General features: G+C 38.2%; 2 protein-coding genes across 2 annotated transcripts in view; one reads left to right on the forward strand and one right to left on the reverse strand.

The window, feature by feature from the left end:
* LOC122790335 (zinc finger protein 239-like) overlaps positions 1-17,248 on the forward strand; it is a 1,358,627-nt gene that overhangs the window by 296,395 nt on the left and 1,044,984 nt on the right. The gene's annotated exons all lie outside the window — the stretch shown is intronic.
* Positions 1-17,248, reverse strand: part of LOC122790334 (myosin-6-like) — a 353,888-nt gene that overhangs the window by 71,412 nt on the left and 265,228 nt on the right. Inside the window, 3 exon segments of the mRNA XM_044057853.1 lie at positions 4,755-4,951; positions 10,370-10,488; positions 15,150-15,276. Coding sequence (XP_043913788.1) covers positions 4,755-4,951; positions 10,370-10,488; positions 15,150-15,276 — 443 coding nt within the window.

Consider the following 17,248-nt stretch of genomic DNA (forward strand, 5'->3'; position numbering starts at 1 on the left):
TTAGAAAAAGTTGCAGGAGAAACAATATTCTTCATCAGTCTAGTATGCACCCCAGGCATATTACCAAAAATGTTGTAAAGAACCAGGTACTTCCTTGCATGAGATTGCACACTGACGTATAAAATCTTGAAGAGGCACTAGATGGTTTATATATAGATCTTAAGAATAGGGGCCATAGAAGTGATGAAATAGACAATGCAATGAAGGAATTGAGTTTGTTAGATCATAATAAAACAAAACCCTTTTTTTCTGATAAGTCCCCTATGATTGGCAGGATGATGGAAGAGTAGGTGCTGAGATGGTGAATAGGTTATGTTTAACTTTTTCTAGGGATGTTAATAACATTTGCAAGATAGTGAAAAAGAACTGGCCCATTTTATTAACAGATCCCCAAATCAATAGGGCCAAGAGAAGACATTGCCGTCACGAAAATCGGCAAAATCTCTACGAAGTTTCTTCAGTTTTTCTTTTTCAAGTTTTGGTTTCACAGAAAATTAATGAGAGTCAAAGAGAGGGAGATCTATGTAATGAAACAGAGTACATTGAGCTAAGATGGATTGTTGATTTTAAAGCTTATGTTCCACCTGGCCTGAATAGTGCTGTCTCTTTAAAACCTCTTTTGAGAAAAAGTGGTTTGCCTCATTAGTTTGTGTGTTTTTTTATTGGTTGTCAATTGTATTTAAACTTTTAATATGTGAGTTTGTTTTATTAAGGTCTGAAGAAGAGAGAGAGAAACCTCGAAAGTGCTTACCTATTTTTCATTATTTATATATTAAAGTGTTTTTTACTTTCCAGCCGCAACACCTTTTTATTTTATATTATTGTTCTTTTGGGTCTGTTTGATTCTACCACTTTCTTTTTGTGCTTATAAATCTAAATGTTTGCAGGCAGGCAAGCCCCCCTGTATGTCTCATAGACATACCAGCACCAAGATTGCACTACAGTGAGGAAAAAGGTAAATTCCCTGATCCCCACTGTACCACGGTCTATACAGAACTGATTCAAAGGGGAATTTTGCCTTTTCCCCAGTGTAGTGTGATCTTGGAGTTGGTATATAAATTTTTTCCAGGGTATGGGGGGTATGTTTTTCTTTTATTCTGAGTTTTCAGAAACTCAATCATATGGTCGAGACCATATGAATTTCGACTTTCCAAAAACTGGATGAAGTTACATAAACCCATAGATGTATATATGTATGCATGTGTATTTGCTTTTGTAGACTTTGAAACAATAGCCCACTTAAGTGGCAGCTCAGGCAGTAAAGCTGCAAAATAATAATAGCATAGGAAAAATTGCATAGAAGTTGACAATAGACAGAGAGTACAAGCATAAGAAAATAACATAGCAAATTTTGTACCAAATATTAGTATAAAATACGAAAAGTATAGAGAGGGAAATCAAAATGGAATTAGTATATTCCCCGAGTAGTAGCTTAATTAAGTAGTAAGGCTGGACAGTATTGCTATGAACAGCATTGATATTGGACGCATGTTGATAGCTGACAGAGTATAAATACAGTTCATTTGGAACTGTAGATATGCTGTTCAATTTTGTGTGTTATACAGCAACTGAGTAACTAAATATTTAACAGCTCCTGGCGGTGCCTAGATAATCTTTGAAAAGTTAGCCAACGAGAAAAACAGTGACCAGAGTTTGTCAGTGGTACTGTGTGTTTAGAGATGTGGCGAGTGAGATGGACAGAGGTTATTTAGCCAGGAGTTGTGTAAGAACACAGCCAGGAATCATTCAAATATTGTTTTATAAGATTTTTAAGACCTCTTTGATGTCCGATGAAAGTTGGCTGAAGTAGTGCCTCCCTACTTTCACCATGCATACTGTCTAATTTCTTCTCTCCAAGCACAGTCAATATATTTCTTAAATAAGGGGCCTTTATAATTTTGCCTAGGATATATTATCTAGTTATCACTGTTCCAAAGATTGTACTCATTGTGTTTAATGTTAGGTCTATGAACTGCAACTTGTGAATTTATTGACAAGGTTATTTTTCAACTTGTTATATCTGTCCAAATATTTGTGCTTTGTATGTATGGGTTCACATTGTGTGAACTGAAGTTGATTTTTTTTTACTTAGTTAATATGGTGTTATTCTATATTATGTTTTGTGATTACTTTATTAAACTGTAACCATATTAATAAAGTACCAAAAAGTGGCAGCTCTCCACAAAACGGTTGGATGTGTGTGTGTGTGTGTGTGTGTGTGTGTGTGTGTGTGTGTGTGTGTGTGTGTGTGTGTGTGTGTGTGTGTGTGTGTGTGCATGTGCACGTGCATAGGTGTCTGAATGTATGAGTGTGTGAGTGCTGGGGGGGTGGTGTCTTTACCAATTTGATGCATGGGCCTCTAAGGAGAACATTACTGCCATCAGATCTGAAAGCACTAGTGTTAGTTGAAGTGTGATTCACGAACATGTTAATGAGCTGGTAATGAGTATTTTTTTTCTTTGTGGCCATAGCTGTTTCTGAATCACATTTTCTCACTGGTGTGGTAATTTACTCATCTATGGTAGGCAATTACTGCAAGTGGTGAGACTTTTTCTGAATCCCAGCTTTTGATTCTAGAGCAACATAATTAAGTCATATAAATTTGAACTCATAAATTTGATTTTACTACATGCTTATATCTAAAATTGAGTGTAATCCAGGAGGTCGGCTATATATTTGGTCAACCAGTTTGTGTGGGTGTGAGAAACAGTGACTGCAAAGTTAGTCAAGAGCTCTTTGTGTGACAACAGGTATGTCAACTATGTGTTGGATATAGTGAGGAAAGGTAAGAGTATGCAGGGGCAGGCATTGTGATATCTGTAGTAGTAGTGCTGTCAACTTTTACATTTGAGAGATCACAGTACAGCCTGACATTGGGAATATGACCTTCACCTCGTGTAGTGTGATCTTGAAGGTGGTATAAATAACATACTGGAAGTATTAGGCTGCAGGTGAGTAGCCCCCTGCAAAAAACAGTGTTTTTTTAAGTATGGTTTGGTTACTGGTATAGTCAATCTTATATATTTCCTGGCTACTGTGTTCAGCATTTTGTTGCTCTCTTTGTTTAATTCATCCTTTGCTGATATAATGCTAAAATCATACATAAAAATTGCTGTATGATAATCCATCAGTATTATTATGTATATGCTATTTAACTTTTTTATTATTATGCTTTTAAATCATGTACATATTGTAGATAATATTTTGTTTTCTCCATAGGTTCCCTTTGTAAATAGGCTATACATGACAGAACCAATGTGTTGATAAAATATAACAAAATAAACAAGCTGTATGAGGGCAGCTGAGGCATATGGGCTGTGGTTAATATAGATGTGTTAATTCTCTTCATATTTAATAATGTCTGGGGCTTTGTCATAAATGGAGGGTAAGGTGAACTGGATCAAATCCTAATTCTTCCTAATATTTGTTACTGTAATGCATAAGACCTAGAGTAATACACAAACACACATGCTTTTTTATATCCATCTAAGTATACATATCTATCTATATATATATATATATATATATATATATATATATATATATATATATATATATATATATAAGCCACAGTGGTGCAGCGGTAGCGTTGTCGCCTCACAGCAAGAGGTTCTCCCGTTCGATTCTCGGCTGGAGCGCCTTCTGTGTAGAGTCTGCATGTCTTCCCTGTGGTCGAGTGGCATTCGAAAGACAGGTGTAAATGGGCCTGCCTTTGTTGAAGGTTGGGCATCGAGCTGGCACCTCGGCACCGTAAAAATCTACTGCCAATCATTAGCAGACCGGAGTTCCTCTGTGGCGACCCCTAACCAAGAAAAGCCGAAAGAAGAAGAAGATATATATATATGGATCTACTTCTAAAGCTTGAAGTTTCAAAACTTCAAACGGCCGAGACCAAAAGATCTAAGGTTTGAAACTTCGAAAATTAAATAAAAAAAAATGGAAACAAAAAAATGTTTTTTTATATCTTTGTGGGGGCGGGGGGGGGGGGCCACCCTGCACCCCCCCCGCTAAATAAATATACCAACTCTGAGATTGCACTACAGTGAGGAAAATGGTAAATATCCTGTTCTGTGCTTATGGTCTTGGCCTTTTGAAGTTTACAAACTTCTAGCTTCTGAAGGGTATCCATTTATTTATATATGTGTGTATGTGTATATATATATATATATATATATATATATATATATATATATATATATATAAAATTAAATAAAAAATTTATATATACACACATGCTTACATCACTCAGAGACAGACACACACATCCTGGAGAGATCTTTTAAACTGTTTAATCAAAGCTGTTTTTTGTATTAGTAGTCCAGATAGAAATAGCTTCTGCTTTATTATATAGATGGAAATATACACGCTGGAATAATGATATGAAAGGGACATTTGCATTTTGTAAATCCTAATGCTGTGTGGTTAAGGTCTAGTTTTATTGGCAAGAAGTCAATAATATTGCAACTTACCCTGACAGTAAACCATTTTAGGCTGTATGTGTTTTTATAGTACACATGTTAATGTCACACTGAAATTACAATCTAGACTTGATGAAACCATAATGCAGAGAGAGCGCTGTATCTGTTCGGATAAAGTAGATACATAATGCTTAGTAACTAAAGTAGGGTGGTTTATTAGTGCAGAAATCTGAATGCAGCCTGCTGATGTCTCTCTGTCAAGGCATGTCAACAAAAGAGTTGTGTAGAAAAGCATAATATTAAATTAATTAGGTAAAGTAAGTGAATTTTTCATACTTTGCTTCTTCCAGCTCTTCTGTCCTCTGGATGGCATCTGTCTCATATTTGGTTCTCCACTGAGCTACTTCTGAGTTTGCTTTGGAGAGCGTACGTTGCATCTCCCCCTTGGTTTCCTGTTCTTCTTCATACTGCTCCCTCAGGAGATCGTTGTCATGGCGAGCTGACTGCAGGCAGTGTGCAAGAGCATTCTTGGCCTACAAGAAAAGTGCCAGTGGAATTATGTCTCATTTTAAATAGCTGTAAAAGTATCTTTTATGTATTTTTGCATTCTTTTAGCACACATTTTTGTGTTTCTTGACTGCTGTTTTATCCACGACAAATCAACTAGTACACCAGACCACATTTAACAAATACGAATAACAATATGTGATATGAAAATTGGTAAAACAACAAAATGTGAAAATGGCAACATAATGCTCTACTGATGTAGCTCACTGTGATAGTTAGAAAAAAGGTATTGTTGGGTAATACTTTGATATAGGAAGATCATCTTCATCTGAACATGCACCATGAAATAAAATATGCATTTTCATTTGTATACAAACAAGCAAACAAACCATTAATCAGATAAAGAGACAAAACAAAAATTAGCCATTTAGTGAAGAGAGCTGTCCAGTAATGTATCTGATCATATTCCTTTTTTACTTTTTCAAAATGCCATTGGGAACCTCATAATGAAATAAGCAATAATGCCCTCCAATGAGAGGGGTAGTTGAACTCTTCCAACATAATGGAACTTTTGTTTATACGTGTTCATCAAGTACGTTTAGGCATCTTACATGATTGCCAGGGGACATGGAGGATGTCCTTTAACAGACTATAAGCTGATAGTCTGGCATTATTAGGCTGATCTGTAGTGGTAGAAGTTCCGTTTGTGGTTCTCTGGGAATCTGTCTAGAGGTGATATGGCCTTTAACAAATATGGAGATGCCATTACAGTTGCCATCAGGCCTGAAAGCCTGGTAGCCACAAAACCCAACTGTGGAGGGAATGCTTTCTTTCTTTTGTGATCCTTTCAAGTCAGTATCATATGAAGCAAAGGTGCAACTTCAACTTTTACCAAACCAGCTTTGAGGAAATAGCTGGTCATAGCAATGAAGCGCAAGGAAAAAAGTGAGGAGGCAAACATTAGATAAAAAATATCTGTAGCAGACTTGCAGACAACATTTTTAAGTTTAATGTGTGAGCTGGGTGTTATTGTCACTGTGCATTAAAACCTGCAGGGAAACTTTAGAAGCAGCTGGAGAAAGGAAGAGATCAAATGGCAAATAAGAAAAATATGTCAAACTGAATGCAGAGTTTCAGAAAATTGTAACAAGAGATAAGGAGGCATATTTAAATGTTTTCCCAGTATTCGCTTCAGTCATCCAGCAATGCTTCACTGAGTTTTCAAAAAAGAATAAAAACATATTTTCATACTGTGGGCAAAAAACCTTGCAGCATCCCCCACACCACCTAACTAATTCATGCCAGCTCCACAACTGCACTACAGTGTGGAAGGATGAAAAAAAAAATTGCAGTAACGTCGTGCTCCATACAAATCAATAGGTTTTGAAAAATCACAAGGAGAGTCCCTTGATGGAATGAATGTAGGTAAGCCTATTTAAACAAATAATGCAAAAATACTGGATAAAGATAAACAGATGGAAAAGACAAGAGGTCTTTAAGAGGATTTTCAGTGTTGAGTAAAACTTCCTTGTTAAATAGGCATGATAAAAGACAATGATGGGAGGGACTTAGCAGAAGCAGTTAACATTAAGAAGAGGTGGCACTGAATATACAGGAAACTGTATAAGAAGGTCCCTAAGATCCCTGATTAATATGATGGTATATTTATTTTGTTATATTTTTATTTGTATTGCAAACCGAAGTACAGCACTGATCATAAATGCTCAACTTTAGTCTCAGACCAGGAGTAAAAATAAAGAAATACAATCTCATATTTATAGAATAGAAATATGGTTTAATATTTACTGTATCATTCATTCAGTATGGTACAGAGAGTTAAGGGTCATGTATGACAGAATACCAAAGAAGATGAAATGCAATGTGTTTAAAACAATGGTGTGACCACTAGTAACGTATGGTACAACAGTCCAGACAGCAAAGGCAGAGCAGTTGAGGAAGCTAGAGTGCCTTTGATGGGTGGTAGAATGCATACTGTGGGACAGATAAAGGAATGATGGCATAAGAGCAGAAGCCAGAGTAGCTCCAATTGCAGAAAAGGTCAAAGATAACAGACTGTGGTGGTTTGAGCACATTTTCAGAAAAGCAGATGACAATCTGGAGAAGAAGATACTGGGACAGACAGGAAGAAGGCAGGAGGAAATGAGGGCATCCAGCAAATAAATGGATAGATTGTGTGAGAGAAGACTTGTGATGATCTGGCTGGCCAGTGTCTAGTTGCCCAGCCTGGGTTACCTGGGATAGCTCTGCTGAGTGAAAGCTGGATGTAAAACCAATCAACCTGCCAAACATGAACTAAGAATTGCTATACTTAATGCAGGTTCAGTAGCACGATGCAGCTTGGAAGTGGATGACATGATAATATGGAGGTGGCTGGACATCCCATGTATCCAACAGACAAAGTGGAAGAGCAGTGCAGTGAAGTCGCTTGGCTTGGGATCCACAGTCTACTACTCAGGAGGTGGAGGACAGACTAGAAATGGTGTGGGAATTATGGCGAAAGAGAGGTTTCACAAGGCAGTGAGGGGTCTCCAGCCTAATGATCGGGCAGTATTTATAAGCTCTGCCTATGCCACACTGCAGGGCTGTGATAGTTAGGAAAAGAGTGTATTCAGACAGCAGTTGTAGGACCTACTTGATAAAGCAGGACAACATGAATTGGTGTTGATAATGGGTAACCTGAATGCATATATCAGGACAGACAGAAAAGGAAAGGGCACTGAGATAGAATCAATGATTGGAAAACCATCCCCAGTGAAACAGTTGGCCCACAGCATTAACCACTGGTTGCCACAATCAGCTGCAAGCAATGGTCAGAGAAAGTTCTAAGGTCAACAGAGACCAGGCTGAAAACCTGGAAGTTGACTGGAGAGAAAGTATAACAGTTCAAGGAATTACTTAGGGCTGTAGCACCCCAAGAAGATAAGGAAACAGGTGGACTTGAAGAAGAATGGCAGTACTAGGAAAAAGGGTACTTGTTGGCTAACAAAGAAGCTAAGAAAGGAGTTGCAGTAGCAAAGAACAGGGCATTGGAGGCACTCTACCAGCTTCTGGAAAGTGACTCAGTAGGTGGCACAAAGAAACTATATCAGGTTGCAAGGCAAAGACAGAAAGATAAAGAAGATAGTCAGACACCCTTCATAAGGGATGCCAGCAACACCCTGCTTACCAGTCCACAGGATATCTAAGGCAGATGGAAGGAATATTTCCAGCAGCTTCTGAATGAAGAAGACCCCACAGAAGCTGTACTGCCCAGATACAGCCTATGATGAGAGAAGAAGAGGAGCCCACCTTAGAAGAAATAAAAATAGTACTAAGGAAAATGAAGTCAGGGAAAGCAGCAGGCTCAGATGATTTCACAGCAGATTTGATAAAAATGCTGGGTGAGATAGGGCATGTTGTTCGCCCGGTTAGAATGTAACTGATGAAATTTCGTGGGTTCTGTTCAAGCAGCTTTATTATATACAAACACATCAGGAATGAGGCAATAACTTTAACTAAGATAAACTTATAAACAAACTAAACTTTAACTTAGATAAGCTTATAAACAAACTGACTCTCTCTCTCTCATACATGTTGACTCTGGCTGCACTCTCAAAATGGCACTGAAGCTAGCATGTGCTCTCTATTTATATGCATGTGTTATCCTTGGAAATGCTTCTTAAAGATACAATGCACATACATATTCTACAGGAGACAAATAGCTCCTGAGGGTCTCAGCAGTGTGGAGAGAAAGGTGTATCCCAAATGACTGGAGAATAAGCATACTCATGCTGGTGTACAAGAACAAAGGGGACATCCACAACTGTGGGCAGCACTGAGGCATCAAACTCCTGTCACACTGTATGAACGGTCTGGAGATTGTTGTTGATAAACAGATACATAGAGTAGTAGAATGTAAGATGGGAGACGAGCAGTTTGCATTCAGATCAGGTCGTAGCACAACTGACCTGATGTTTGTAATAAGACAGTTGGGAAGAAGCTAGAGATGAAAAAAGAGTCTATTTGGGGATTCCTAGAGTTGGAGAAAACATATGACAAGGTCTCAAGAAAGCTGATTTGGTCAGCACTGTGGTGGTCAAACATTGGTAGAATTATTGCAGGCTATTTACAAGGACCCAATGACTCAAGTATGAGCAGTGTTGTTCAGTCTTACAGAGGGGTTTTCAGTGAGAGTGGGTGTGCAGCAGGGTTCAGCTCTGAGCCCACTGCTGTTCATGCAGGTGATGGACTACATTAGCAAACAGGTCTGAGGGGACAGATCAATAAATTTGCTCTGTGCAGAAGATATGGCATTACAGGCAAACTCTGAGCAAGAACTTCAGCAAAGGATAGGGGAATTGATGTAAAACTGAAGGCACACGGGATGAAATTAAGTACATATAAGACAGTGGTAATGTCAGTAAACTGGGGAAATCAGAATAAGCTGAGAATTGAGATAGGAGGGAAGATAGTAGAACAGGTAAATAGCTTCAAGTATCTGGGAGGGGTGGTTGAAGAGAAGGGTAGTCTGAATGAAGAGGTCAAGGCTAGAATCAGAGGGACTGCAGCCGACTGGCATAGAATCTCAGGTGTAGTCTATGACAGAAGAATGCCATAGAAGCTGAAAAGTAAGGTGTACAAGACAGTGGTGTTGACCAGTACTACTGTATGGTACAGAAACCTGGGCAGTAAAGGCAGAGCAGATGAGGAAGCTAGAGGTGATGGAAATGAAGTGCCTGAGAAGAGTGGTAGGATGCACAATGTGGGACAGGCGAAGAAATGAGGACATAAGAGCAGAAGCCAAAGTAGCTCCAGTTTCAGAAAAGATCAAAGAGAACAGATTACAATGGCTCAGACATGTTCAGAAAAGCAGAAGGCAATCTAGTGAAAAAGATTTGGGACAGGCAAGAAGAAATGAGAATGTCCAGCAAAGAGGTGGATGGATCGTGTGAAAGAAGATCTGCAACAGTCAGGCATAACCGTCTTAGAAGGCAGGAGTGTGGCATTGAACTGAGAGAGATGACGACAGTTAACAGAATTCCCCGACCCCATGTAGAAAATGGGGAAAAAGGGGGCTAATGATGATGATGATTATGATGACGAAAGACATTACATTATGCATACTGTCTCACTGGCGTGTTATTCTGTGATGGAAACTGCTTTGGAGATGGGAGATGCATCGAACAGACAGAATTTACTACAATCAGTCAGAATTTGTATTCACCAAAAAAACTACACTCCCTCCGCCTCTTTAATATTTTTTACTTTCAGTCTTCATGTTGGTTCACATTGGTGTCGATGGGACAACACTGTTTCAAAAGAAAAGCTGCCTTAAGAGAACTCTGAACACTATGTCATGGCCTGTTTCAATCTTATTTTCAGATCCAGAGCTGGTTATGCATTAATAGTGGCTTTATATCAAAGAAATGTTCCTTCACTTTTACCTTAACCTCTTCCTCCAGCTGACGACGGAGGTCCTCCAGTTGCTGAGTGTAGCTTTGCTTGCCTCTTGTTAGTTGAGAGATCAAGGATTCCTTTTCCTCCAATAGCCTGGACAATTCCCCTGAAAAAAAGCAAGATGCATTTTCTTTTAGAATATCATTTAAAAGAAAAACAAATAACTGCTCTGGTGCAAATTTACCTCACATTTAGCTGGAATGCATTTATGATGTTCAGTAAATTGTGATTCTAGCTTAATATCAATAAAACTGTTTATAAGTTCAACATTCTCAGTGTACAGTGTAGCATCGTGTAATTCTGAACACTTACAGTAGACTATGACTTACAGGTCTGTCGGGCTTAACCAATGAAGAAACCAAATAGTATTCTGGCTCTAATCAAAATCTAGTTGGGGAGCTCTTCTTTTCTCAGGTGTTAGTTGTTTTTCGTTGGGAGCAAGGGAAAAGGATGAGATCTATTATTGTGAGTTTCATAGCTGTGAGCACAAAACTGCAAAGAGAAATCTGAGTTTGCAGTACCTCAAAGTGTTTCCTTTATTCCAAGGTATGATGATCTTAGTGATCGGAAATATATATATATATATATATATATATATATATATATATATATATATATATATACACACACACACACACACACACACACACTCACACACACATATAGTGTATGGGGCGTACAGCTCCCCATGTTTTGTGGGGTGCAGTGGTGGTGAAGCCCCCCTCCTGCAAAAAAAACATTTCAGTGGTATTTCAGCAAGTTTCAATATTCAGTATTATTTATTCTGTTATCCATTTTGCATCTGAAGCTGTAGGACTTATTGATGTGTCAAGCACTTGTAACATGAACCCTATTTAATAATATGTAAACTGGAGTTCTTGTAAAAAAATCCTCTTGTTTCATTCAGTTGGTAAGATGTTCTAGGGCGAAAGCTTTTTCTATACAAAATTACCTCAGGAAAAAGGTTTATGTTTGACTAAATGTAAATGCCATGTAGCAAATTTTATAAACGATTCAGGTAACAGAGCCATGTTCTCCTATTTAAGTGAAAACAAATATACCTCGTTAATTTATGTTTAAGAAAAATAAGAGAAAATTGAAATGTAAAACTAACTTAAGCAGAAAGAAAGAAAAACAGAAAAAGAAAATTGCTAGCTGATGGCATGACATATGCCCACACACAGATATTGCTACATGTATTTCATGATGAATAAGACAACCATTTTCTTTATAGTGGATGGCATGCTAATATGAAGACGGTGTACTTCATGTTGACTTCATTTATTTCTGGATAAACATGGAACTATAGTGTATTTTACACACACACACACACACACACACACACACACACACACACACACACACACACACACACAGACACACACACACACACACACACACACACACACACACACACACACACACACACACACACACACACACACACACACACACACACACACACACACACACACACACACACACACACACACACACACACACACACACTCTTTCCCCTTCTTTCTGTACAATTGCATGCATCTTTAAATATGTCACTTGAATTATATGCTGTTACCCATTTCTGATAACTCCACCACCTGTCTATGAACTAGAGCCTTCTTACTTAATTCAGGGCAAAAACTCCAAGTCTAAGCTAAACTGTTTGCCCTCTGTTTGTAGCTGGCACCTCTTCCACTCTGCCTGTCTTTTTGCCTTAATTCTATTCTACAGTCCTTGTGCACCCAGTTCACATCTCCAAGAATCCCTCTTTGCTTGTTTACCTTCATTCATATTCTATCCCATCTATCTTCCTAGTCATCCTTATCACCTCTTCAGTACTTCTTCTAGTATTTTAATCTCACTTGACCTACAAGGTCTCAAGAACAGCATGCAGTAGTCCAGCTGCAGGGTAGTCATTGACTGGTGGAGTAGTAAACATCAGTTTCTCCTACCTTCTTGTTCCTGGATTCACTTTTCCTAAGTATGAATCCTAGCATCCTGTTAGCACTGGCTGCTACCTTTTCATTCAGTGTGTCATAGTCCATTACTGTTTTATCACCATACCTGGGTATTTCTTGTATGTCTGTCTGTCAGTCTTTCTGTTTGAACAGCAGTCTCTCTGAGCTATGATTCACATCCAGGCTATTATGCTCGAGTTACAGCACTTTACATTCGTCACCTCTCTGTCAGTGCTGCACTGATCAGCCAGGCCCTGATCTTGACATATTCTAAGACTAATCATTTTTCTGATGTCCTCTGCCACAAACGCATTGAAACATTCTGTGCCCAGGAAAGACACATGACTCGCACTCCTGGTTATTTTCCAGTTTCTTGAGATCCTTACCTTTTGACAACCAATTCCTCCTACCCAACCAACTTTTTATCCAACATTTTCTCTTATTCTTACCTCTTCATGCTTAATACCTTTTAAATAGTGCCTGGTTGAAAATATTGCTGACATCAGGCAAGATTATATCAGCCAGGCTGTTATTGTGGGCTTTCAATAACACAGTTATAAAACTGAGTTAGACCAAAAGTATATTTTAAACACAAACAAGGTAATGGTCAGTAGTACCTAGTCTGTGGACACTATTTCCAAAAATATTCGCCACCAACACATCCGAAGAACTACTCAACGGCTGCATATAAAAACAGTAGATTCATTGGTGAGCGCTTTTGTGTTGTTGAAACACCACTTCTTCAGACCTAATAAAAACTAAACTGCACTCTACTTAAATACCACTCAATCATTGACATGTCCAAACCTTTTCACATGTCATCATTCAACTGTATGCCAGTTAAACTCACACTACCTAAAAGCAGAGTTATACTCAATAAGCATATACATACTGACACAAAAGTAAACACAAAATAAAAATAAAAACACATCATAATAAATACATATCCGATGTGCAACATCTTTAAAAACATACAAAAAATGTAAAAAAAGACATTGTACTAACTTGATAAATGTGCACTGCAGAAAAAGACAAAAGTATTAAGGCAGAACTCCCTGTATAAGCAATGCTGACAAACCTGCTAAAAAATGTAACATTATATTTATAACAGAATGTAATTTTCCTTAACAATATATAGTCATGTACAAGAGCTCAAAACAGCATGTTTACCTATCTAGCGGTCTGGACTTCAATATGGGTTTGAGGGGTACCTTTTCATTCAGCCCCCTCCCCTTGTCTGCTCGAAGCCTCAATATCCACCTGCTCTCTGTTGTCTCAGTCAAATTCACTGTATCACCAACTCGTTCATTACCATACACCATTTCTATTACCTGAAACCTAAAACTGTGACTGGCATCAGTCTTGTCAACATACCTTGCCAATTCATCAGTGTTGTCTTTGTTTCTAATTTTGAGTAAATGCTCTCTGATTCTATATCTTAGCTTTCTATTGGTTTTACCCACATAGTAAGCGGAGCATCTGTTGCATACGGCCAAATAAACAATGTTAATACTATTGCAGTTTGCCTTTACCTTGAAAGAAAAGTCTCTCCTAAGGTCAGGATGTGAAAACACATTGCTTGTGTTGATATATTGACACTGATTACAGTTCAAACATGGGACCATCCCCAACTTATCATGACTCTTGAACTCTCGTTTATCCTTAGAATAACACAACATCTGTTTCAAAGATTTCTTATTTTTGTATAGAAACGATGGTCTATCACCAACTATGGGTCCTATCTGAGGATCCTGTGTGAGTATTGGCCAATATTTCCGAATGACATCAGTGACTACTCTGACATCACTGGAATATTCAACTGGCATTCTCACATGCCTCTTCTTGAATTTTCCACCTTTCACATGCTCAACATTGTTGATTACCTCCCTCTCAGAGAAATAAGGTTTCCCTCTATCACTCCTAAGCTCCCCGACGTTAGAAACTACATCAGAACCTTCTGCTTTGTTATATCCCCTATTAACAAACCTCTCTTCTAATACCACCATCTCAGTATTAAATCTCCCTTCCTCTGTAGTCAACCTTGAGGTTCTTAATGCCTGTCCCTTAACCACATTGCTGAAAACATGGTGGGGATGCATGCTAGTTCTATGCAATAGATGATTCCTATGACATTCTTTCCTATGTATCTTGGTAGAAAGTGTCACTTTATCATCCCAATATGTTGGGTTGAGTTGGTATATATAATTGATTGGGGGAGTTTAAGCACAGGGGATCTTGCACCCTGCAGAAAAAAAATGTTTTTTTTTTTTTTGCTCTTTCAAGATTCACTCTAAAATGATCACTTTTTTTGCATGTGCTGTTTGGAGCATTTGCTCAGTGATGAGACATACATATATATCTATGTCTAATCTAGCAATCTATCTGTATATCTCTATATACATACATACTTACACACACACACACACACACATATATATATATATATATATATATATATATATATATATATATATATATACATATAGATGTAGATACATAGATATATTCCCTTTGGGGATAGCAAACTGCATTTCTGTGTCTTTATGTTATTTTTAGGTTTAGTTTGAGCATCACAAATATGATACTGCAGAAAAAGATTAAACTTACCCTGGGGTGATTCTGTTTTTTTTTGGCAGAATCATCTTGAAACAGCAACAAATGATTATAGATACAGTAAACATTGTGCATTTCCCCTATACCTAAAGCTTTAGTAAATACAGAGATAGCCCATTATGCATTTATGTCAGTCCCAGTCTTATTGTTAGCATACAGAACATAGTGAACAACAAGGAATTAAGATAATATCTACCATTTGCAGTCTGAAGCTTAGCTTTTTGAGTAGACATGTCATTAAGGGATCTTTGGGCTTCCTCACACTTTGTTCTGAACTCATTAACTTGGTCTTCAAGAGTTCGACACATCTTCTCCATGTTCACCTAAAAGGCAGAACCACATCATCAGTAAATTCGTGTATCATTCATTGTGTCACTGCCCTGTCATGAGACTGTTCTGTAAAATTATTCTTTATATACCTTTTTAGCTATTACAGTCACTTTCAGTAAATGCTTTTTCTTAAAAATAAAATTACTTTTATTACTTAAATAACTTTATTCGACCCATTTAGATACTGCATTTTGAAAGTTGAATATCTCAGCCTTGTTTTTGGCCAGGATGATTATCTGCAGACAAATGCCTCTGCTCCGCCTTCCATGCACCTGTGATTGTACTTTTTTTGTGTGTGTGTGTGTGTGTCTGCATGCACATATGTGCACAAATACAAGGGCCACATGTGTCCTCATGCGTGTGCACACACACACACACACACACACACACACACCTAGGTCAGCAAAGAGATAGGTGCACCTAGGTGGTGCCACCACAAACAGATACACAACAATACTGCACTGCCCTGACTTGTGAAGAGGTCTAGTTTAGGGATACATCTGCCATCCAAGGTATCTATTAGAATGCCTTGCTTTATTTCCTATTCTCAATCTGAGTGACCTGACCTACTGAGAGTGCCTGTTTAGGTATTGATAATGCCTGGAATGTATTGGCCAACATGGAATGACTTCTGACTGATGGCCACTCCCATATAATCCTGGTCTCCTGCTAAATGAGAGGAGTATGAGTCCTGCCTTGCTCGTTTGTATAACAAGACACAGAGAGTTTGTTCAATCTGGATCAGTAGGGAACTGGGTTGAAGAAAATCATGCAGGGATGAAAGGCTGAGGTAGATTACCTGGGTCTATGTTTGGCCATTGAATGGGCTAACCATCAAACAGCTGAACAGTGAAATAAGCAGCAAAAGTTCAGTCACCAAAGTTTCATTTCATCAACAGGGTAAGTAACTAGTTGTCCAACACTTCCCCATCTTATACACAGAGAAGTGTGTCAAATACCTTTTCTCCACTGTAGTGCAATCTCATAGTTGGTATATATATATATATATATATATATATATATATATATATATATATATATATATATATATATATATATATATATATATATATATATATATATAGTAAGGGGTGTGTGGGGGGGGTGAAGCCCCCAACCTGGGTTGGTAGCCCAGTTGATGACCAAACATAGACCCAGATTACCCTCATTTCCAGCACACTGATGTGCAGATTATGTTCCTGGTGAGACCATGTCCCTTGGCTGACCAGGAATGGAGTGCACTCACCACTACAGTGAGGAGGCATGTGAAATGAGTGTGACCACAAAGTATTTTGGGGAATAAAGACGATCTCTTAGAAAAGGTTGGCAACATCCATTTAGCACTTTGGGAGGCAGGGAAATTTAGCCTTACATACTACCCAAGTGTTGATCTATAAGATATGAAAGTCCACTGACAGAACTTCATATTAAGCTTGGCAATCTATACTGGTGGTATGTCAACTGATACCAGCTACAGAACCCAAAGAAATAATAGTCCCTTTGGCAGCTGATATTAACCAGAGAACAGTGTGTACTCAGACTTATTACTGCCTCTGAGTAAAGGGACCTATGATCTACTGTTGCGTTGACGACAGTAACATCACTCTGTGTGATGGAGTACACTAAGATTTGTATTGGTATACAGTCACCACTAGCAGGTTAAAAAACTACATTGCTTTGTCCCTGAAACATGACACTTATTCTGGAGACTGAGAGCAGCTGATTGTTCAGATAAGGAAATATTTATATACCTCAGGATCAGGAAAGGGTTTGTTGGCCAGAAAATAAAATTGCTTACTGCAGTTCCCATGCCGAGCAGATTTGGTCTGCTTTTCATGCATAAGTAGTGGTTACCACACTTAAACACTTGGTAAAGGTTTGTGATCATACCTCTCAACCTCTTAGAGCAAGAAGTCTGGACAAAGCAATCAATATTGGGGGGGGGGGGCCCAAACATAGGGATAA

This window comes from Protopterus annectens, chromosome 16.part0 (assembly GCF_019279795.1).
Source record: "Protopterus annectens isolate FY-2018-M chromosome 16.part0, PAN1.0, whole genome shotgun sequence".
Classification (NCBI taxonomy): Eukaryota; Metazoa; Chordata; order Ceratodontiformes; family Protopteridae; genus Protopterus; species Protopterus annectens.